The sequence below is a fragment of the Lampetra fluviatilis genome, chromosome 3 (genome assembly GCF_964198595.1).
Source record: "Lampetra fluviatilis chromosome 3, kcLamFluv1.1, whole genome shotgun sequence".
Classification (NCBI taxonomy): Eukaryota; Metazoa; Chordata; class Hyperoartia; order Petromyzontiformes; family Petromyzontidae; genus Lampetra; species Lampetra fluviatilis.
Window position 1 is genome coordinate 34,086,857 of NC_136277.1, and position 24,347 is coordinate 34,111,203.

The 24,347-nt window shown below is 52.4% G+C and overlaps 1 protein-coding gene across 3 annotated transcripts in view; it reads left to right on the forward strand.

The window, feature by feature from the left end:
* The first annotated feature begins 4,836 nt into the window (after positions 1 to 4,836).
* The window catches only part of LOC144931055 (SH2 domain-containing adapter protein B-like), a 91,856-nt gene continuing 72,345 nt past the window's right edge, over positions 4,837 to 24,347 (forward strand). Inside the window, exons 1-3 of one of the 3 annotated variants that reach the window (XM_078854956.1) lie at positions 4,837 to 4,966; positions 5,220 to 5,234; positions 5,872 to 6,834. In XM_078854956.1, the coding sequence (XP_078711082.1) occupies positions 6,190 to 6,834 (645 nt within the window). In that variant the 5' untranslated portion in view covers positions 4,837 to 4,966; positions 5,220 to 5,234; positions 5,872 to 6,189. Of the gene's footprint in view, positions 4,971 to 5,219; positions 5,235 to 5,871; positions 6,835 to 24,347 lie in introns of all 3 variants that reach the window. The other 2 variants (XM_078854955.1, XM_078854954.1) reach the window with 2 other exon arrangements.

Below are 24,347 nucleotides of genomic sequence, written 5' to 3' on the forward strand. Positions count from 1 at the left end.
GGTATTTGCACGTGTTCTGGATGTTGAACGCATCATCGGTGGTTATTTGTAATGATATCGTCCACATAATAATATAATAACATTTTATATAATTATCATGAATCTAGAATTAGTGTCAACAAATCATCATTATCATCATAGTAATTCTACTTCATCATCAATTCAACATTTTTATTGTCACCACCATCAATCGCAATTCCTGGGTCACTAAAATGAGTACAATAACTTGAGGGTACACTATTTGGACTTGGTGCAGAGGAACTAACAGCAGCTGTTTATTGTGTTACTCTGATGCAGACAAACTAGTCCTCGTCAGAGGAACGTAGAATTCCCACCACATGCAATACGGGCTGTCAAGGCAGCATAAGGACCGCAATCGCCCCCTGCAGTGGAAGCGGGGGACACCAGAGTCTCGTCTGCTGCCCTCTCGTCATGATGATTAAGAAAGCGGTCTCAGCCTCCGTGCCTCGCGCCCCGCCACGCAACGCCTGCACGCGCTCGCCGATCGTCTGCGCTCAGATTACGTCATCGCACGCTACACGCGCCTGATGATTGGGGCGATCGGGTCACGCGTTATCTCGTAACCTTGGCGAGCTCGAATTTCAATTGAAGATATAGAATCTTAATTTAGATCGCGACGATTTTAATTTGAATCGGCGCTCTTGGCTTTGCGTGGGAAGCTGCCCTGGAGAAGTGGCCTTCGTGAGTCCAGGACTGGCGCTGCGCGACCAACACGCGCTGGCTTTGTGTTCCAATTCTCATCATCAGTTAGTCGCAGCGACTCGTAGCGAGAGCCGCAGAGTCGCGGCGTCCAGACTCACAGACTCGCCCACGGGCTCGCGCAGAGACCCGTGGGACTCGCGCCTCCTAGAACAACACCGAGTAGCAGACGAGTCCGGGTGGGTGCCTGAGAATCTCAGGTCCGGGTCGGTTTGTACCGGGAGCTTTCCGCGGTGCTGAATCGGAAGGTCCCTCCGCGTCTCCAGCAGAGGGCGGCCAAGTCGCGCCCGTGGCAATTTCAGCCAAAATCACAAATCCTGACAAATCCTCCAGGGGTGGAGCAGCGGTCGTGACCTTGTTTTTTTAGAATCAGAGCAGAATATTGTATTTATACCGCTACTGGAGGAATCCGATGAGCCATGAAGCTCTTTTTTCGCAGATGTAGTTAACTCAGAGGGGGGGGGGGGGGGGGCACACACTCAGGGGTCATTGACGCAGTTAATGTTAAACAGGCTTTAAACAAACGCTAAACAGAATGAGCAGATTCTGCTTTTGTTAACATAAATTCTGCTCAAGAGCTCACCCCCCCCCCCCCCCGCGTATATGAGGAACAGTTTAAGAAAAGCGTCACTGGCGTTCGAAATTGTACCAACATTTCTATAGGTGGGATTGAGTCTTCAGCAGTGGGGGGGGGGGGGGGGGGGGGGGTTCTGCGCCCCCCCTCCCCCCAGCCCCCCACAGAGCGCTCAACGTAGAGTGTACCATCTCAATTCCCGGTCTCGATTTTGATTGAAAATACGGATTCATTCGCATCCTAATCAACTGTTGCGATCAGGTGATGTGAGCAAGCACCTATTATGACGGGCACGACACACGGCGGGGTGGATAACCACCGCACCACGTCCGGCCGCCTTTGTCTCCCCAGTGCTAATGTTTACACATCGCACCAATTACTCATTTGAGGCTGAGTCGACATAGGGGAGGCCCAGGACTGGTTCAGATATTCGTCACTTCTGTTGCCAGTGAGCGGGAATCTAACTCGAGTCCCCGCGTTCACAGCGCAGTGTGCTAACCACTCCACTACCGATCACCAAGATAGAAAACCGACACACACACGCACAGGCACTCACACACGCACAGGCACTAACACACACAGCAGCTCATACATCAACACAATCGCACGCGCTCGCACGGGTCGCGAGGACCGTAAAAGCCGACGAGCAGGCACACAATAAAACAAAAAGCAGAAACGAGCCATTGTTTATTGACGCTGCAGGAAGGCGGCCAAAGTCAACGCGGAGTGGAGGGAGAGAGCGCGGGGGAGAGTGGGAAGAGAAGGGGGAGAGTGGGAAGAGAAGGGGGAGAGCGCTGTGAGAGAGAGGTGGGGTGGGGGGAGAGTGGAGACGGAATACAGAGGAGAGAGGGGACTGAAAGTGGGGGGGTGGGGGGGTCGGCTCGAGCCGCGCATCCTGCCCGGGGTCGCGGGGTCTTCCTGCGAGGGTGGAGAGGGTGGATCCCGCGCCCGGCTCGACAATGACCAGCGAGGGAGGGAGGGAGATTCTCCGCTCCAAGCCGCGCTCCCCCCAATGCCCCCGGACCACACTCACGGTCACGTGCCCGGAGAAGCTGCCTGGCCTTATCACTCCAAGAAACTGCTCGCCTTCTTGGGCGCAGTTCTTGCCCTCTCATAGCTCTGCTCGCGAAACGTCGACCCCCTTGAGAGAAACGTCTGCCCCGGTTTGAAACGTTCAGGCTGGCCGGCCTACGATCCATCCTGAGTTTAGATAGACGGGATTGTGTGACGAGTTCACAGATCCATAAAACATCTGGACACGGTCCCATAAGTGAGCTCTTCGGACAGGCGAGGCTGCGTTGCCTGCGTCACGTAGCCCGCATGTCCAGCCACCGCATGCCAACGCAGCTTTTGTTTGTCCGGATAGAGAGGGCTGAACGGGTGCGGCACGGGCGAGGGTCTAGATGGGCTGATGCGGTACAGGAGGATGTGGAGCTGATTGGACTTGTGTGATCGGGCGAGTGTGTGCGTGAGAGTGTGTGGGGGGGAGAGTGAGTCGCACGGGCTAGATAAGAGATGTGCTGATGGGGTACGGGAGGATATGGAGCTGAGTGGACGTACCATGTCCAAACCGGCCTCTATGGGGGAGGCTCGTGAAGGACGCTACTGGACTTGGCAATTGGAGGCAGTCGCCTTCCAACAAGAGCGGAGAGCGGAGGGGCGACGCTAACAACAATGAGCAGAGCGCCGGGCAGCTAAAACGCAGCAATTTGGCATAGTGAAGAGCATAGATTGTGTATCTGCCAGTTATCTCAGTTAACCCATGATGCTGAAATCCTTCCTGTGACCTCCTTCCATGTACTCAGCTTTTCCGACGAGGACTCAGCCTAACATTAGTCAATGGTGCGGTGTGTAAACATCGCAACTAGGGAGTCATAGTAGGGCGTGGTGCTGGCCACCCGCTCCCTCGTGTGCTTTGTCGGCCTTCATAGGTGCTCGCTAACAGCATTTGCCCTAAAAGCCTGTAAAGGCGACACAGGGGAAATTTGTATTGTGTGTGTGCACTCCAAATCGAGTGACTCGGGTCTGCCATTGTGTTGAGGTCGCGTGTCCGTTCCTCCCCTTCCCCCCCCGCCCCCACCGACATCCCTCTCCTCAATCCCATGACCCCCCCCCTTCGCGGACAAAGGAGGCACGAGGGGGGAGGGGCTCCCACGATCCATTCCCCGCCAAACCCCAAACCGCTCGCTCCCCCACGACCCCAGCTTGCCGAGGGGAGGCGCTCTCTGCTCGCTCCACCCTCACTCCCTCACACTCCACCCTCACACTCCACCCTCACCCCCTCACACTCCACCCCCTCACACTCCACCCCCTCACACTCCACCCCCTCACACTCCACCCTCACTCCCTCACACTCTACCCCCTCACACTCCACCCTCTACATCCACCCTCACCATTCACACTCCACCCTCACCCCTCACACTCCACCCTCACCCCCTCACACTCCACCCCCTCACACTCCACCCCTCACACTCCACCCTCACACTCCACCCTCACCATTCACACTCCACCCTCACCCCTCACACTCCACCCTCACCCCCTCACACTCCACCCCAACCTCCTCACACTCCACCCCCTCACACTCCACCCTCACACTCCACCCTCACCGCCTCACACTCCACTCTCACACTCCACCCTCACACTCCACCCTCACACTCCACCCTCACCCCCTCAAACTCCACCCTCACACTCCACCCTCACACTCCACCCCAACCCCCTTACACTCCACCCTCCACATCCACCCTCACACTCCACCCTCTACATCCACCCTCACACTCCACCTCACCCCCTCACACTCCACCCTCACCCCCTCACACTCCACCCTCACACTCCACCCTCACCCCCTCACACTCCACCCTCACCCCCTCACACTCCACCCTCCACATCCACCCCTGTCCTCCCCCAAGCCCCACTGCGACCCCCAGCCCCACCCCAGACCCCTTCCCCAGTCGCACCCCCGCCTATCGACCTCCCTCCCTCCCTGACCCCCGCCCCCCCTCTCGCCCTCTCCTCTCGAGGAGACGTCGCGCGCCTCTCCGCGTCTGCGCTGGCGCTGTGCGAGAGTCTCTGCGGGACACCTCCACCCCCAGCTCGCCTCCCTCCAGCGACGCAGTGGGCGTGCGCACTCTCAGCGTCACCACCAACAACAACAATCACCACCATCACTAACACCACCACCAACAACAACAATCACCACCATCATCATCACTAACACCACCATCATCATCACTAACACCACCATCATCACCACCACCACCACCAACAACAACAACAGCTGCTGCCGCCTCGTGTCGCCGCCGCACGCGATCCCATCGCTGCCTCCGATACAGCCACAATCGTCCACTCGTCTCACCTCCCTCTTCGCCGTCCCCTCCTCTCCCCACGACTCCCCTCTGCTCTCCCCTCCTCCCAACAAATAAAACCAACTTAAGTGGCCACGGGGCCGGCGTGCGCGCACACGCGCGAGCACGCGCCTCCTCCCTCCCCTCCTCCCCCTCCTCCCCCTCCCTCCGCCCCTCCTCCCCCGCCTCCCCATCCTCGTCTCATCGCCCCGAGCCGCGCCGCCTCGCTAATTGGAGCGAGCCGGCGCTGGGGGAGGTGGCACGCGCATCGCATCGCCGCCGTCAACATTCGCCTCGCTCCCTCCTCAGCGCAGCCGCCGCAGCCGCTCAAGTTAGTCTCTGATCTCTGGTTCCATTCACATCTCAAGTCGGTCTCTGATCTCTGGTTCCATTCACATCTCAAGTCGGTCTCTGTTCCCTGGTTCCATTCACATCTCAAGTTGGTCTCTGATCTCTGGTTCCATTCACATCTCAAGTTGGTCTCTGATCTCTGGTTCCGTTCACATCTCAAGTCGGTCTCTGTTCTCTGGTTCCGTTCACATCTCAAGTTGGTCTCTGATCTCTGGTTCTGTCCCCATCTCAAGCAGGTCTCTGCCCTCTGGTTCTGTCCCCATCTCAAGCAGGTCTCTGCCCTCTGGTTCTGTCCCCATCTCAAGCAGGTCTCTGCCCTCTGGTTCTGTCCCCATCTCAAGCAGGTCTCTGCCCTCTGGTTCTGTCCCCATCTCAAGCAGGTCTCTGCCCTCTGGTTCTGTCCCCATCTCAAGCAGGTCTCTGCCCTCTGGTTCTGTCCCCATCTCAAGCAGGTCTCTGCCCTCTGGTTCTGTCCCCATCTCAAGCAGGTCTCTGCCCTCTGGTTCTGTCCCCATCTCAAGCAGGTCTCTGCCCTCTGGTTCTGTCCCCATCTCAAGCAGGTCTCTGCCCTCTGGTTCTGTCCCCATCTCAAGCAGGTCTCTGCCCTCTGGTTCTGTCCCCATCTCAAGCAGGTCTCTGCCCTCTGGTTCTGTCCCCATCTCAAGCAGGTCTCTGCCCTCTGGTTCTGTCCCCATCTCAAGCAGGTCTCTGCCCTCTGGTTCTGTCCCCATCTCAAGCAGGTCTCTGCCCTCTGGTTCTGTCCCCATCTCAAGCAGGTCTCTGCCCTCTGGTTCTGTCCCCATCTCAAGCAGGTCTCTGCCCTCTGGTTCTGTCCCCATCTCAAGCAGGTCTCTGCCCTCTGGTTCTGTCCCCATCTCAAGCAGGTGGTTCTGTTCCGATTTCACCGCGTGCGCGCGCAGGCGCGGGATCTCGCGTTCGGAGGAGACAACATCCCCCCGGCATTCAGACCACAGGGGCCCGAGGAGGGAGACAGAGCAAGGGGAGCGAGTGAGAGGCGGAGCCGACCGGACAACCCAAGCGCTCGACCCGACTGACCCCGAGCCGAGCCGGTGCCGGTCTGGCCAGGGTCGCCACACCCCGGGGCGGCGGTGCGCCCGGGCGCCGCGGCTTCGTCCAGCAGCAGGGCTCCTCCACATCGTCGTCGTCGTCGCCGTCGGCAGCAGCAGCAGCAGCACCGCTGGCATGGCCAAATGGCTGAAGGAGCACTTGGGGCTGGGCGCAAAGCGCGCCCCGCCACAGCCTCCCAAGCCCGACTACCGGCGCAAGACCTCGGCCGGTCCGGCGGTGGAGGTCGCCCTCCCCGGGCCGGCCCTCACCGGTGACCTCCTCCTGTCGGCCTACCGCGCGCAGAAGGACAAGGACTTCGAGGACCCCTACAGCGGACCCTGCTCCAGCGCCCTGCAGCGCATCAAGATGCAGGGCGAGCAGCAGCAGCAGCAGGAGGCGACTGACGCGGAGCAGCAGATGGGGACTGCTTCACAGCAGCAGCATCAGTTGCAGCAGCAGCAGCAGTCGCCGGCGGCCACTGCTGGTGCTGGCGGTGGTGGTGGCCAGCAGCAAGCGGACGTGAAGTTCTTGTCGCAGAAACATCGTCTCATCAAGGTGGAGAGCGCTGCTGCTGCTAACGCCGCTGCTGCAGCTGCTGCAGCTGCTGCTGCTGCGGCCGCTGCTGCGTCTGCTGCTGCTTCTGGCTCCGCGGGAGCCGCGGGGCCGCCAGGGAAGGCGCTGCGGAACGGCACGCGGGGGGGCAGCAGCGGGCAGGGGGGCAGCAGCGGTGGGCAGGGGGGCAGCGCGGACGATGGCGCGGCCAAGGGGAAGGACGACAAGGTGAGGACGGGACGACTCGCACCACTACTCACACCACAACTAGTACAACTAGCACCACAACTAGTACAACTAGCACTACAACTAGTACAACTAGCACTATAACTAGTACAACTAGCACTATAACTAGTACAACTAGCACTACAACTAGTACAACTAGCACTATAACTAGTACAACTAGCACTACAACTAGTACAACTAGCACTACAACTAGTACAACTAGCACTACAACTAGTACAACTAGCACTATAACTAGTACAACTAGCACTACAACTAGTACAACTAGCACTATAACTAGTACAACTAGCACTACAACTAGTACAACTAGCACTATAACTAGTACAACTAGCACTACAACTAGTACAACTAGCACTACAACTAGTACAACTAGCACTATAACTAGTACAACTAGCACTACAACTAGTACAACTAGCACTACAACTAGTACAACTAGCACTATAACTAGTACAACTAGCACTATAACTAGTACAACTAGCACTACAACTAGTACAACTAGCACTACAACTAGTACAACTAGCACTACAACTAGTACAACTAGCACTATAACTAGTACAACTAGCACTACAACTAGTACAACTAGCACTATAACTAGTATAACTAGCACTACAACTAGTACAACTAGCACTATAACTAGTACAACTAGCACTACAACTAGTACAACTAGCACTACAACTAGTACAACTAGCACTATAACTAGTACAACTAGCACTATAACTAGTACAACTAGCACTACAACTAGTACAACTAGCACTATAACTAGTACAACTAGCACTATAACTAGTATAACTAGCACTACAACTAGTACAACTAGCACTATAACTAGTACAACTAGCACTACAACTAGTACAACTAGCACTACAACTAGTACAACTAGCACTACAACTAGTACAACTAGCACTATAACTAGTACAACTAGCACTACAACTAGTACAACTAGCACTACAACTAGTACAACTAGCACTATAACTAGTACAACTAGCACTATAACTAGTACAACTAGCACTATAACTAGTATGACTAGCACTACAACTAGTACAACTAGCACTACAACTAGTACAACTAGCACTACAACTAGTACAACTAGCACTACAACTAGTACAACTAGCACTACAACTAGTACAACTAGCACTACAACTAGTACAACTAGCACTACAACTAGTACAACTAGCACTACAACTAGTACAACTAGCACTACAACTAGTACAACTAGCACTACAACTAGTACAACTAGCACTATAACTAGTACAACTAGCACTACAACTAGTACAACTAGCACTATAACTAGTACAACTAGCACTACAACTAGTACAACTAGCACTACAACTAGTACAACTAGCACTACAACTAGTACAACTAGCACTACAACTAGTACAACTAGCACTATAACTAGTACAACTAGCACTATAACTAGTATAACTAGCACTACAACTAGTACAACTAGCACTATAACTAGTACAACTAGCACTACAACTAGTACAACTAGCACTACAACTAGTACAACTAGCACTACAACTAGTACAACTAGCACTATAACTAGTACAACTAGCACTATAACTAGTACAACTAGCACTACAACTAGTACTACAACTAGTACTACAACTACAACTAGCACTACAACTAGTACTACAACTAGTACTACAACTACTACAACTAGTACTACAACTACAACTAGTACTACAACTAGTACTACAACTACAACTAGCACTACAACTAGCACTACAACTAGTACTACAACTAGCACTACAACTAGTACTACAACTAGCACTACAACTACTACAACTAGTACTACAACTACAACTAGTACTACAACTACAACTAGTACTACAACTACAACTAGCACTACAACTAGTACTACAACTAGTACTACAACTAGTACTACAACTAGTACTACAACTAGTACTACAACTAGTACTACAACTACTACAACTAGTACTACAACTAGTACTACAACTACAACTAGCACTACAACTAGTACTACAACTAGCACTACAACTAGTACTACAACTAGCACTACAACTACAACTAGTACTACAACTAGTACTACAACTAGCACTACAACTACTACAACTAGTACTACAACTACAACTAGCACTACAACTAGTACTACAACTAGCACTACAACTAGTACTACAACTAGCACTACAACTACAACTAGCACTACAACTAGTACTACAACTACAACTAGTACTACAACTAGTACTACAACTAGCACTACAACTAGTACTACAACTAGCACTACAACTACAACTAGCACTACAACTAGTACTACAACTAGCACTACAACTAGTACTACAACTAGCACTACAACTAGCACTACAACTACAACTAGCACAACTAGTACTACAACTACAACTAGTACTACAACTAGCACTACAACTACAACTAGTACTACAACTAGTACTACAACTAGTACTACAACTACAACTAGTACTACAACTAGTACTACAACTAGTACTACAACTACAACTAGTACTACAACTAGTACTACAACTAGTACTACAACTAGCACTACAACTACAACTAGTACTACAACTAGTACTACAACTAGTACTACAACTACAACTAGTACTACAACTAGCACTACAACTACTACAACTAGTACTACAACTACAACTAGTACTACAACTAGTACTACAACTAGTACTACAACTACAACTAGCACTACAACTAGTACTACAACTAGTACTACAACTAGTACTACAACTACAACTAGTACTACAACTAGTACTACAACTAGTACTACAACTAGTACTACAACTACAACTAGCACTACAACTAGTACTACAACTAGTACTACAACTAGTACTACAACTACAACTAGTACTACAACTAGTACTACAACTAGTACTACAACTAGCACTACAACTAGTACTACAACTACAACTAGTACTACAACTAGTACTACAACTAGTACTACAACTAGCACTACAACTAGTACTACAACTACAACTAGTACTACAACTAGTACTACAACTAGCACTACAACTACAACTAGTACTACAACTACAACTAGTACTACAACTAGTACTACAACTAGCACTACAACTACAACTAGTACTACAACTACAACTAGTACTACAACTAGTACTACAACTACAACTAGCACTACAACTAGCACTACAACTAGTACTACAACTACAACTAGTACTACAACTAGCACTACAACTAGTACTACAACTACAACTAGTACTACAACTAGTACTACAACTACAACTAGCACTACAACTAGTACTACAACTAGTACTACAACTACAACTAGTACTACAACTAGCACTACAACTAGTACTACAACTACAACTAGTACTACAACTAGTACTACAACTAGCACTACAACTACAACTAGTACTACAACTACAACTAGTACTACAACTAGTACTACAACTAGCACTACAACTACAACTAGTACTACAACTAGTACTACAACTACAACTAGTACTACAACTAGCACTACAATTAGTACTACAACTACAACTAGTACTACAACTAGTACTACAACTAGCACTACAACTAGTACTACAACTAGCACTACAATTAGTACTACAACTACAACTAGTACTACAATTAGTACTACAACTAGCACTACAACTAGTACTACAACTACAACTAGTACTACAATTAGTACTACAACTAGCACTACAACTAGTACTACAACTAGCACTACAACTAGTACTACAACTAGCACTACAATTAGCACTACAACTAGTACTACAACTACTACTAGCACTACAACTAGTACTACAACTAGTACTACAACTACTACAACTACAACTAGCACTACTACTAGCACTACAACTAGTACTACAACTACAACTAGTACTACAACTACTACAACTAGTACTACAACTAGTACTACAACTAGTACTACAACTACAACTAGTACTACTACTAGCACTACAACTAGCACTACAACTACAACTAGTACTACAACTACTACAACTAGTACTACAACTAGTACTACAACTACTACAACTAGTATTTTCACCACCACCACCACCACATCTGCATGTGAACCTAGTCTAGGCCTCCCATAGGTTCACTCGGCATAAACTAGTACGGTATAACAGCTCGGTGTGCTCAGCACGTGGGTTTAGACGCGTGTGTGTGGAATCTCGCTTGATCTCAGTCTCTGTTCCATCGCCTCTGATGGGCGTGTGTGTCTGTGTGCTGTGGGGCACGCTGGCTCCGAACCACACGAGGAATAGGTTCGGCCCCGGTTCACGCCTTGTTCAAAGTTCCCGTCCGTCCGTCCGACTCTTGCCGAAAACTTTCTCCATCACCGCTCCCCACGGCTGCGAGACGGCGTCTCGCGGAGTCTGGGCGAGTCGGCTCCGTCTGGCCTCCAGCCACCACGTGGACCCGGCCCCAACTGCGTGTGTGTGTACACGTGTGTGTGTGTGTGTACACGTGTGTGTGTGTGTCCGGCAAAACAACCTCCTACCTCCTCGCGGTGCCGGACGGGCAACACTGTCGTGGGCAGTGCTGTGGGGGGAGGGCCAATGCCCATTGGCCTCTCCCCTCATGGCGTCTGTGACCACCACAGTGGCTAAACGGGGGCTCTGGACGGGTGCGAGGGGCTGGTAACCCCTCCACCTTCAATTAACCACCACTAAACTACGATTTAAACATAAACCTGTAATTAATAAGCTTGTGCCGGAGGCCCCGGGGGGTCAGGCTTTTATGACGTCTCCTGGCCAAACCCCATTTGGCGGAGCCAGGAGATTGAATTTTAACCCTCGGGGCTCCTCCAGTAACAACGAAAAACCATTGCGGATGGCCACGTGGAATGTTCGAGCGCTCACTGCGGAGGAGAGGCTGCCACTCCTCTGTCGGGAGCTGGACCGGTACCGCCTGGATCTCTGTGGCATTCAGGAGGTCCGGTGGACCGGTTCTGGCTCCTGCCACCATGAGGGGTGGACAGTCCTCTACTCGGGGCAGGAGACTGCCAAACAACAGGGTGTGGCTCTTCTTCTGAACAAAAGAATGAAGGGGGCGTGGGAGCGTGGTGGTGAGGTGTGGGAAGCTGTAAGCCCCAGGATACTTTGGGCTCGCCTTCCCATCAACCAGAGGCGAGGAGTGGTGGTCGTGGTTACTTACGCCCCCACCGAAGACGAACATCCGTGGAGGGATGCAGGCAAAGCCGATGAGTCAGACGCTTTCTATGACCTACTGTCACAGGTGCTGGCTAAAGTGGCCACTCGGGACAGAGTCATCTTGTTGGGTGACTTCAATGCCCGAGTTGGTCATGATGCTGGCACCTGGTCTGGAGTGATTGGAAGGCATGGGCCAGATCAGCTCAATAACAACGGTAGGAGGCTGCTAGATTTCTGTGCAGCCCATGGGCTTGTAATTACCAACACGCTCTTCCGGCATCGGCGCATCCACACAACATCATGGATGCATGCCGGGTCCAAGCAAGAACATCTGCTGGACTACGTAGTGACGGACCAGCGGATGCGAGCCCATGTCCTTGACACCAGGACCTACCGTGGAGCTGATCTGCCCTCTGACCATCGACTAGTCATCTGTAAGATGCGCCTGCCATTCTTCCACTCCGGTGGTGGGTGTACACCCAGGATCCCATTCCAACCAAAAGTGGCCTGGTCTAAGTTAGCTGATGAAAGTTGCAAGCGAGAATTTCATCATCGCTTGCAGCTGGGGTTGGCATCGTCCCCCACTCCACCTGATGTCGAGGGTAAATGGGCGAGGTTTAAGACTGTGACTCATGCAGCTGCAATGGCTGCTTTGGGTACGCGGTCCAGACCTCCCCGGGAACCCTGGCTGACGGAGGAGGTGTTCAGGTTAATTGAGAAAAAGCGACAGGCCCACTCTCATCGCCTACAGCATCCCACGTCAGAGAATGAGGAGGTTTACCGCAGCCTTCGCTCGGAGGTTCGGAGAGCCGTAAGGCGCTGTAAGGATGGGTGGTGGTCGCGGGTTGCTGAGGAGATGGAGTCTGCCTCAGTGGCCCGCGATCACAAATCACTATTTAACTCCATCAAAAAAGTAACCTGCAGCGCCACACCTATTACCATCATTAGAGGAAAAAACGGTGATCCAATCTCCGACCCCCAGGAACAGGTTTGCAGATTTGCTGAGCATTTCTGTGAGGTCCTGGGGGAGGGAAAATCTCTCAGCCAGGAAAACATCATGGCACAAAGTGGGGATAACCCTGCTGAGGCTGCGGTGCCTCAAATATTGGAAGAGGTCACCCCCTGTGAGTGGCTGGCTGAGGTACCGGCTGTTGAGGAAGTACTGAGGGCGATCCGGAGTCTGAGACCAGGGAAGGCACCGGGCAGAGATGATCTCCCAGGCGAAATGCTGAGGGAGGGTGGCGTTTGTGCACAGACTGCCCTATATGACATCATAACAACAGTCTGGACCACTGGACGGGTTCCGCAGGACTGGAAGGATGCCCTGGTGGTCCCCCTCTTTAAGAAGGGGGACCGCACAGACTGTAACAACTACAGGGGCATCTCACTCCTCAGTGTGCCGGGTAAGGTCCTGGCAAGGATTATTCAACATCGCCTTGCTAGGCATGCTGAGGAGAGGCTTGCGGAGCCCCAATGTGGTTTCAGGAAAGGGCGGTCCTGCACAGATGCCATATTTTCTGTCCGTCTGCTACAGCAGAGGTGTAGGGAATTCCAAAAAGACCTACATCTCTGCTTTATTGACCTGGTCAAGGCCTATGATACCATCAGTAGGACTGGGCTCTGGGTTGTTCTTCGTGCTTTCGGAGTCCCTGACCCTCTGCTCACGATCATTAAGGACCTTCATGATGGTGAGCGGGCCCGGGTAAAACTACGTGGCCGGGAGTCGGAGCCTTTCCCTGTACACCTTGGGGTGCGACAGGGATGTCCTCTGGCTCCCACATTATTTAACATCTATTTCGACTGCGTAGTTCGTGAAGCCTTCAATAGCTGTACCGGGGGAATTACCATTTGGTACAGATATAATGGGAGGCTGATCGACGCCCGGGTGCGATCAAGGGATGGCTCCCTATTGGTCAACCACGTTATGTATGCCGATGATTTGGTAATAGCTGCTCATTCAGAAGAGGAGTTGGAGACGCTGCTGCTGAGGCTGGAGTGTGCCACTAAGAGGTGGGGCCTTACCATCAGCCCCACCAAAACTAAGCACCTGCCTGGGTATTTTGTACCATCGGGCACTCCGCCCCCACAACTCCCAATCGGTGATGGGGCAGTTGTGGAGAGAGTAGAGAGTTTCCCATACCTGGGCAGTGTGCTCATGACCAGCTCCAGTTTATCAGCAGAGGTCTCACTCCGAATCAGTCGAGCGGCAATATCTTTTCATCGGTTGCGTAACGCTGTGTGGAAGCTACCTGGTCTGTCGCTCCGCACGAAGCTTCAGGTCTTCTCGGCCACGGTCATTCCCTCCCTTCTCTACGCTTGCGAAACGTGGACCCCCCTAGTGGAGCATCTTCGCCGGTTGGAAACATTTAGGCTGGCCTGCCTACGATCCATCCTGGGTTTGACCAGGCTGGATTGTGTGAGGAGCTCACAAGTCCTTGAAAGATCTGGGCAAAGTCCCATCAGTGAGCTCCTCCGGCAGGCAAGGCTGCGTTGGCTGGGTCATGTAGCCCGCATGCCCAGCCACCGCATGCCTAAACAGCTTTTGTTCGGCCGGATCGAGGGGGCTAAACGGGCGCGGCACGGGCTAGAGAAGAGATGGAGTGATGTGGTACAGGAGGACGTGGAGCTGAGTGGACTTGCCGATGACTGGTACCAGCGGTGTCAAGATCGGCCTCAGTGGAGGAGGCTCGTGAAGGACGCTACTGGGCAGTTGGAGGCAGTCGCCCTCCAACAACAACGGAGGGCGGAGGAGCGACGCTCACAACAACGAGCGGAGCGCCGGGTGGCTAAAGCACAGCAAGTTGGCACAGTAGGGGGCACAGGTGGTGCATCAGCCAGTCATCTCGGTCATCTCGGTCAGTCGACCCGTGGCACCTGGGTCTGCCCCGTGACCTCCTGCCAGCGGGCGTTCGACACTTCACGTGGCCTCAAGGTGCACATGGCCTGGCACAAGCGTCGTGGTGACGTCACCGCCACTTAGTGGCGAATGGCGGTTGTTGTTGTTGTTGTGTGTGTACACGTGTGTGTGTGTGTGTACACGTGTGTGTACACGTGCGTGTGTGTGTACACGTGTGTGTGTGTGTACACGTGTGTGTGTGTGTACACGTGTGTGTACACGTGCGTGTGTGTATTTGGGGAGCGGTAGTGTAGCGGTTAGCGCGCTGCGCTATGAACCTGGCGACCCGGGTTCGATTCCCGCTCACGGCCAACACCAGTGACGATTATCTGAACCGGTCCCGGGCCTCCCCTAGGTTGACTCAGCCTCAAATGAGTACCTGGTGCGATGTGTAAATACCGTCACTAGGGAGACAAAGGCGGCCGGGCGTGGTGTTGGTCACCCACCCCCTCGTGTGCCGTACCGGCCTTCATAGGTGCTCGCTAACAGCACTTGCCCCAACAGTCTGTTAAGACTAAATGGGGGATCTTTGTGTGTACGCGTCTGTGTGTGTGTACACTCTCCTGTGTGTGTGTACACTCTCCTGTGTGTGTGTACACGTGTGTGTGTGTGTGTGTACACTCTCCTGTGTGTGTGTACACGTGTGTGTACACGTGTGTGTACACGTGTGTGTGTACACGTGTGTGTGTACACGTGTGTGTGTGTATTTTAGTTGTAGCGGTCAGCGCGCTGCACTACGAACCCCGGCGTCACGAGTTCGATTCCCGCACACGGTCAACACCAGCGACTATTTTCTGAACCGGTCCTGGGACTCCTCTAGATTGACTCAGCCTCAAATGAATACCTGGTGGGGTGTGTAAATATCGCCACTGGGGAGACAAAGGCGGTCGGGTGTGGTGCTGGCAACGCGCCCCCTCGCGTGCCTTGCCGACCTTCATAGGTGCTCGCTAACAGCACTTGCCCCAACAGTCTGTTAAGACTATACGGGGGAATCTTTGTCTTTTTTTATACACGCGCGTGTATGTGTGTGTACACGTGTGTGTGTGTACACGCGTGTGTGTTTCTACACGTGTGTGTTTGTGTGTTTATATAGCCTGGGTTCTTTGCTCGCGGGGTAAAAAGAAAGCGGACGGAAATGGGGGGCATTGCCCCCCCCTCCACACATGTGTTGGGCCCTCCACCCGTCTCTGTGTCGAACTCATGTCCGGTGCTTGGGTGCTGCTGCTGTGCTGGCAGTGATGCACAAACAACAAGAACGCCACGCGCTCCTTACCAACACTGCCTCAAAGGGACAATCTTTAATAGGCGACGTTTCGGACAATGGTCCTTCTTCATGGCGCATCAGTGGCCCTTCTTCTACACGTTGTATGCGCATTTCCCGCACTTTAGGCTACGTACGGTGCAAACGAAGTTCAACAAACATATTTGTCATGTTAAGGCCACAGTGTTATTATTTATGAGCAGACCAGCATGGAACCGCTGTGTTTTGCCGTTGAAGCGTGCTTCTAATGATTTTTTTTTACAATTTACTATTTTGATTATACCAGGTAAGGCCCAACGAGCCTTCACGCCTTCACGGCTCTTTTTCAGAAGCGACCCGGCCACAAACGATCGCTCGGCGAAAAGTGGCTCAGTTATATCACGTTGGACATTCATAGCGGCCAACCACGAATTGGAACCGTCGCCTCTCGCGCACGACGAGGAGGAGGAGGTGGTGGAGGTGGGGGGGGAGATTTCGCCGTGGCGAGCGAGGTTGGTTGGGACAGCGCGAATCTGGCCGGGTCTGTGGCCGCGTTGCATTGGTTGCGCTCCGCGAGTGGAGAGGGCGGACATCACGGCGTTGCCTATTCGTGAAGACCGCGGGTCGTTGTTTGTTTGTGGCGTTGCTTTAATTTTGTAATTGTCCGTGGCCGTCGTCTTACACGCGCGCGCGGGGAACGCGCACGTACCATCATGTGTGTACGTGCGTGCGTGATGTGCTCCTGTGTCTACAAAGACCCCCCCCACCTCCACGAAGCCCGTAGCGGACTGTTGGGGCGAGCGTGGCGAGCGAGCGTGGCGAGCGAGCGCATTATTGGTTGACCAGGAGCTCGCCGGCAAGCCATTTCCTCCCCAGTGTTGAATTCTACACAGCGCATCAGGAACTCATTTGAGGCTGTACCGACCTAGGGGACATGCCCAGGACAAGGTTCAGTCATGCGTTTATATACACATACAAAGATCCCTCGTATATGCTTGTGTGTACACACACACGCATACCCACAAGCGAAACTGCGTCTTGAGACTCGGCAATGCTTTCCAGGTTAAACAACATGAGTACACTCTCACTCTGTGGGGAAGTCAGCATAGGTTGTCCTATGGAGAGGCTCGCCCCCCGCCATAGGAACGTGGAATTTCCACCACTGGCTCAGGGCTGTAAACGCGTGGTGAGCACCGCCTCGTTGCTCATTGAAGCATCGAACTCGCTCTGAGTGAGCAGCATCACTGCCACGGTGAGCCAAAGTGTCTCCTTACTCAATTGGGCGACCTTGAGCCAATGGCGATATTCCACATTCCCGTGGCCGGGAGCCAGTCTGTCCATAAGACGACCTTTGCACGCTGACTTCCCGCAAAGCGGTATTTATTTTATCTCTCTCGGGGGGAATGATGGAGATGCCACGCTCGCTTTTGGCAACATGTGGCGCGTGGGAGTGACGAGGTCACGTGGGGCTTAAGCTGATGCAGACTCGCAGGATGCATCACGAGGAACACACACACACATACACACACGCGCGTGTGTGTGTGTGTGTTGGACACACCATCCCCCTCGTATGCCGTGCCGGCCTTAATAGGCGCTCGCTAACAACGCTTGCTCCAACAGCCTCGCTGGGAATGGGGGTGATGGTTGTGTTGTGATCGTGTCTCGCTGTCAGTGCAGAGAGAATAAATGCCCTCGATCCACCCACCCACCTCCCCCACCCCCTGCTCCCTCCCCTCGGACCGGTCCTTCCTGCCATTGTGCTGTTGGGACAGAAAGGGTCACGTGTCACCTGTCGGGCAGGCATTGTGGGAAGGGAGTGGGGGGGGCTCATGATTGGATGTTGGAAACTGGAAAGCACACGAGGTCTCTTTACTCCCCCAACTCCCTCCCAGACCCCAGCCCCCTCACCCCCCCGGACCCCCCCACAGCCTCCCCTCCCCCCAACTCCTCCCCTCTGTCCTCGCCTTATATTCTGACACCGGTGACTCGTCGTCAATAACCATGATCTCCATCATTATCATCGATACATGTGCGTGAGCTCGTGTGTGTGTCTATTTGTGTGTTTGTGGGTATATTTGTGATTGTGAACTTGTGTGTGTATACAAGTTAACCTATTTGCTGCACTGCCAACTGCTGCCACTAGCTATACATTGTTAATCTGTGCGAGTGTCTGGGGGTATCTGTGTGAGTCTATGAGTCTCTATATAATGGATTTCATGTGAGTATGGGTCTCCATGCAAGGAGTCTCTGTGTGAGTCTATGGGTCTCTATGCAAGGAGTATCTGTGTGAGTCTATGGGTCTCTATGTGAGTCTATGAGTCTCTATGTAATGGATTTCTGCGTGAGTCTATGGGTCTCTATTTAAGGGGTCTCTGTGTGCGTTTACGGGTCTCTATGTAAGGGATCTCTATGCGAGTGTATGGGGATCTGTGTGAATCTATGGGTCTCTATGTAAGGGGTCTCTGTGTGAGTCTATGGGTCTCTATGTAAGGGGTCTCTGTGTGAGGCTATGGGTCTCTATGTAAGGGGTCTCTATGCGAGTGTCTGGGGGTCTCTGTGTGAGTCTATGGGTCTCTATGTAAGGGGTCTCTATGCGAGTGTCTGGGGGTCTCTGTGTGAGTTTATGGGTCTCTATGTAAGGAGTCTCTATGCGAGTCTATGGGGTCTCTGTGTGAGTCTATGAGTCTCTATGTAAGGGGTCTCTGTGTGAGTCTATGGGCTCTATGTAAGGGGTCTCTATGCGAGTCTATGGGGTCTCTATGTGAGTTTATGGGTCTCTATGTAAGGAGTCTCTATGCGAGTCTATGGGGTCTCTGTGTGAGTCTATGAGTCTCTATGTAAGGGGTCTCTATGCGAGTCTATGGGGTCTCTATGCGAGTCTATGGGGTCTCTATGCGAGTCTATGGGTCTTTATGTAAGGGGTGTCTCTGTGTGAGTCTATGGGTCTCTATGTAAGGGGTCTCTATGCGAGTTAATGGGGGTCTCAGTGTGAGTTTATGGGTCTTTATGTAAGGGGTCTCTGTGTGAGTCTATGGGCTCTATGTAAGGGGTCTCTATGCGAGTCTATGGGGTCTCTATGTGAGTTTATGGGTCTCTATGTAAGGAGTCTCTATGCGAGTCTATGGGGTCTCTGTGTGAGTCTATGAGTCTCTATGTAAGGGGTCTCTATGCGAGTCTATGGGGTCTCTATGCGAGTCTATGGGGTCTCTATGCGAGTCTATGGGTCTTTATGTAAGGGGTGTCTCTGTGTGAGTCTATGGGTCTCTATGTAAGGGGTCTCTATGCGAGTTAATGGGGGTCTCAGTGTGAGTCTATGGGTCTCTATGTAAGGGGTCTCTATGCGAGTTAATGGGGTCTCAGTGTGAGTCTATAGGTCTCTATGTAAGGGGTCTCTATGCGAGCTAATGGGGGTCTCTGTGTGAGTCTATGGGTCTCTATGTAAGGGGTCTCTGTGTGAGTCTATGGGTCTCTATGTAAGTGGTCTCTGTGTGAGTTTATGGGTCTCTATGTAAGGGGTCTTTATGCGAGTCTATGGGATCTCTGTGTGAGTCTATGAGTCTCTATGTAAGGGGTCTCTGTGTGAGGCTATGGGTCTCTATGTAAGGGGTCTCTATGCGAGTGTCTGGGGGTCTCTGTGTGAGTCTATGGGTCTCTATGTAAGGGGTCTCTATGCGAGTGTATAGGGGTCTCTGTGTGAGTTTATGGGTCTCTATGTAAGGGGTCTCTGTGTGAGTCTATGGGCTCTATGTAAGGGGTCTCTATGCGAGTTTATGGGGTCTCTATGCGAGTTTATGGGTCTCTATGTAAGGAGTCTCTATGCGAGTCTATGGGGTCTCTGTGTGAGTCTATGAGTCTCTATGTAAGGGGTCTCTATGCGAGTCTATGGGGTCTCTATGCGAGTCTATGGGGTCTCTATGCGAGTCTATGGGTCTTTATGTAAGGGGTGTCTCTGTGTGAGTCTATGGGTCTCTATGTAAGGGGTCTCTATGCGAGTTAATGGGGGTCTCTGTGTGAGTCTATGGGTCTCTATGTAAGGGGTCTCTGTGTGAGTCTATGGGTCTCTATGTAAGGGGTCTCTGTGTGAGTCTATGGGTCTCTATGTAAGGGGTCTCTATGCGAGTCTATGGGGTGTCTGTGTGAGTCTATGAGTCTCTATGTAAGGGGTCTCTGTGTGAGTCTATGGGTCTCTATGTAAGGGGTCTCTATGCGAGTCTATGGGGTCTCTATGTGAGTCTATGGGGTCTCTATGCGAGTCTATGGGGTCTCTATGCGAGTCTATGGGTCTCTATGTAAGGGGTGTCTCTGTGTGAGTCTATGGGTATCTATGTAAGGGGTCTCTGTGCGAGTTAATGGGGGTCTCAGTGTGAGTCTATAGGTCTCTATGTAAGGAGTCTCTATGCGAGTTAATGGGGTCTCAGTGTGAGTCTATAGGTCTCTATGTAAGGGGTCTCTATGCGAGTTAATGGGGGTCTCTGTGTGAGTCTATGGGTCTCTATGTAAGGGGTCTGTGTGTGAGTCTATGGGGTCTCTATGCGAGTCTATGGGGTCTCTATGCGAGTCTATGGGTCTCTATGTAAGGGGTGTCTCTGTGTGAGTCTATGGGTATCTATGTAAGGGGTCTCTATGCGAGTTAATGGGGGTCTCAGTGTGAGTCTATAGGTCTCTATGTAAGGGGTCTCTATGCGAGTCTATGGGGTCTCTGTGTGAGTCTATGGGTCCCTCTCTGTGCGAGTCAACGGTGACCTGGCTGAGACCATCAGCCCCGGGATTCGAACCGGGGACGCATCTCAACCGTTTCACGTCCCGTGTCTCCGACACGGCCATTATGAACCACCCCGTGGGAGCCACGCTGACCGCCTCCGCTCCCCTGAGCCTCGCGTCAGGGTCCACGTGTCGAGACGTTTACGCTAAAACATAATTACAGCTCAAGGTCGCCTCGGATGAAGTGTAGAGGGCCGTTGCGTCTGTACCTCATTAATAGCCGCTGCCCTCTCCCAGCCCACCCCACACTGCCCCCCTCCCACCTCACCAACTCATCCCCTTCCTCCGATTATGAAGAGGGGTGAGCGATGGAGCGGGCAGGAGTGGAGGGGCAGGGGGGCCGCGATGAGCGGCGAGGCCGCGGTTCTTCACTCGGAGGGGGACGGCGCGCCGCGTGTGTCACGCCGATTGAGAGCGAATTTTTAATAAAAAAAAAAAATTTTACGAAATGATGACCGAAACAAAGTGCCGAATACACCGAGCATCTTCTTGTTTCCACTGATCGTAAAAAAAAAAGAGAGCGAATGGGTCCCAATTAGAGCTCTCAGCACAGAGAGAGAGAGAGAGGGGAGGGGGGAGAGAGGGAGAGATTTCGCTCTCCGCGTGTCCACAGATTGCCGCTGCTCCTGCTCAGAGCAACGCAAATAGGAAGGGAGCTTGCAGCAGCAGCTGCGATGTTTGCCCCACATCGGTGAATGGGTGTCCGACTCCCAGTATAGTAATGTGGAAAACACACCGCTTGCTCGGAAAAGCGACGGTCAGCGCTCGCTCCTGCGTGAGCTTTTGATCATCACTATCATCACCATCGCCTATGATCTATCCACAGCCCAGGGCTACTACCACCGATTTCATTGCTCCATCTCTGCAGTGGACGCGTCCCGTCACTTATTATTTAAAAAATCAGAAGATCTTGCCTTCTCTTACAATTCCACAGGCAGGGACCAGTCTCTCCATAAGATGACCATCGTTAACTGTTCACATTTGGATACCAGATTTATAGACCCAGAAGAAATGATGATGCTGATGATGACCCCAGGTCAGAAATTGCAAAACTGGCCAACACTAGTTGCAAATATTTTAATCGGCTCTGGGCCTCCCCTAGGTCGACTCAGCCATAAGTGAATGCCTCTTGTGCGCCGTGACAGCCTTCATAAGCTCTCACGAACAGCACTGGCCCCAACAAACAGACTGTGAGATGTGTTATGGGGAATCTTCGTGTGGGTTAGTTTTGGTGCGATCTGCCTGCCATTTATCTCGCGGTCTGCGCCGTGGACTCCTACGAATGGGCCTTTGACACTTCACGTGTTCTGAAAATGCACCTGGCCTGGCACAAGCGCTGTGGGGAAGTCACCGTCACTGAGTGGTGAAAGGCAACTATTGTTGGTGTGAGTACGTGTGTGTGCAAGTGTGTGCTGGCGTGTGTTGGTGAACAGCCTGCAATGAGTGCCTGCTACGATGTGAGAGCACTCGGGAGACAGAGGCGGCTGGGCGCTGTGTAGACACGCAACCAGCGCTCGCGAACAGCAGCTGTGTACTCTTCACGGCTCTTTTGGGATCTTTGCCTTATTATTTATACAGCTGTCTGAGGCTTGTGCAGACCGGCCCCAAAACCTGCTTGCTGTCCTACCTTATCCTCCTGGCCCCGTGTGTCTTTTGAAAAGCAATGACCACACCGCCCAGCGGGCCCCGGGGTCTCGCCAATCGGCGTGTGATTGACCGACCCCGAGCGTGACGGCGAGCGGTTCACGCTGACGAGGCCTCTCACCTCCCACGGTCCATAAAAACGAACGGGTCACGGTTAGCTTGAATGACACAATTTTGTCTAATGGCCCCGGGGTTTGCATTTGAATGAAACAGAAAGTGGCTAATCCATACTAACGCGATTTGCTGCACATGTGCCGGTGCGTTGTATTTTCTTGTCACTAATGCATGCAGTCATTATGATGAGCACATTCGAATCCTTCCTATCAGACTAATGCATTATATTCGTCCGCCGTGCCCGTGCATGTACATGCGTGCGCGTATGTGGCTGTGTGTATGTGGCTGTGTGTGGCTGTGGCTGTGTGCGTGTGTGGCTGTGTGTGTGGCTGTGTGTGTGTGGCTGTGTGCGTGTGTGGCTGTGTGTGTGTGGCTGTGTGTGTGTGTGTGGCTGTGTGTTTGTGGCTGTGTGTGTGTGTGGCCGTGTGTGTGGCCGTGTGTGTGTGTGTGGCTGTGTGTGTGTACGTATTTGCTTTTCAAAGGATTTCCATTTCATAACCGGAGCGGCGGCGGTAGCAGCGGCAGCAGCATCAGCAGCAGCACTAATGCGGTTATAATGCAGTGGCGGTCACAGTCCGGCCTGCTGCACAACCCACTGCGTTTCAAACGGTGGCCCCCCTCTCTAAACATTCATGGCGTCGTGATCCCGAGTTGCGATTCGACTTCGGGAATCATTTTGCTTTAACCGCCGTGGTGGAGACATCACGCCTCTGGTAGCCCACGTGCCCGGACCAGGGATATTCCCGTCGATGGTACCGCCTGCGGTGGCATTACATAAGTAGATGCAATTTATTTATGTATCCATGTGTAATAAGTGGGGTTACCAATCAATTTGCTCCCATTGGCTGTTTAAATGCATCACAACCGATGCAGTTTTGCTGCTTTAGCTGGAACCAATTTGTGCTCTGGGCACCCGTTGCACTTTGGTTCAAGTTGATTTTGATTCAAGAGACTCGGGATGAGTCTTGTTGGCAAGAGTGACCCTGGGTCATCAAAGGAGACGAAAACAAAAGTACAGCAAAGAAATAACGAGCAGGCAGAACACAAACAGAAACACATGTCACGTGAGGAATTGAAAATATCAACGTTTTGAGTCGAAGCTAAATATTAAATTCTCTGCGGTGTCAATCGGTTCGGAGCAGGTGAGCCCCCAGATCGATGCAAAACCACAAATTACAAAACCAAGCCACGTAAACATTTCACGTTACACAGGGTGCCTGCAGGCTTCACGCGAACACCCATTATGATGTACAACAATAGGGAGGAACCTTTCCCTTACTCAGGGCCAGACGGCTCTTTTCAATGCAATGTTACTGGCTACGGCACGCTAACGCGCAGTTTAACACGTAGGCTTTCGCGACCAATATCCAGAATAGATGTGTCTGCGTTAGACCGCGTGAATCTGAACGCGAACGCGCACCCGAGCGTTGCCCAACCGCGCCGTGACCAGCAACGTGCCCCACGGCCGGGTCCAGAGAGGCCCTTCCAGCTGGGTGTCGCGCTCACATTGCGTGGGCATGCGGATTGTAGCATGTTGAACTTCTTTCGCACCGTACGTCGCCGAACGTGCGAATCGGAGGCGCGTAGCCAACCGTGCAGATCGGGAGGTTGAATACGTTCCCCTCTCGTTCCCAATTAGTCCCAAGTGGTCGATCCCTTGTGGACACGGTTGGGGTGGAGGTGTTTGAATGGCAATCGCGGCCGTATCTGTCCCACGGGCCACAGGGCTCCCCAGCCCCTTCTCGAGCGA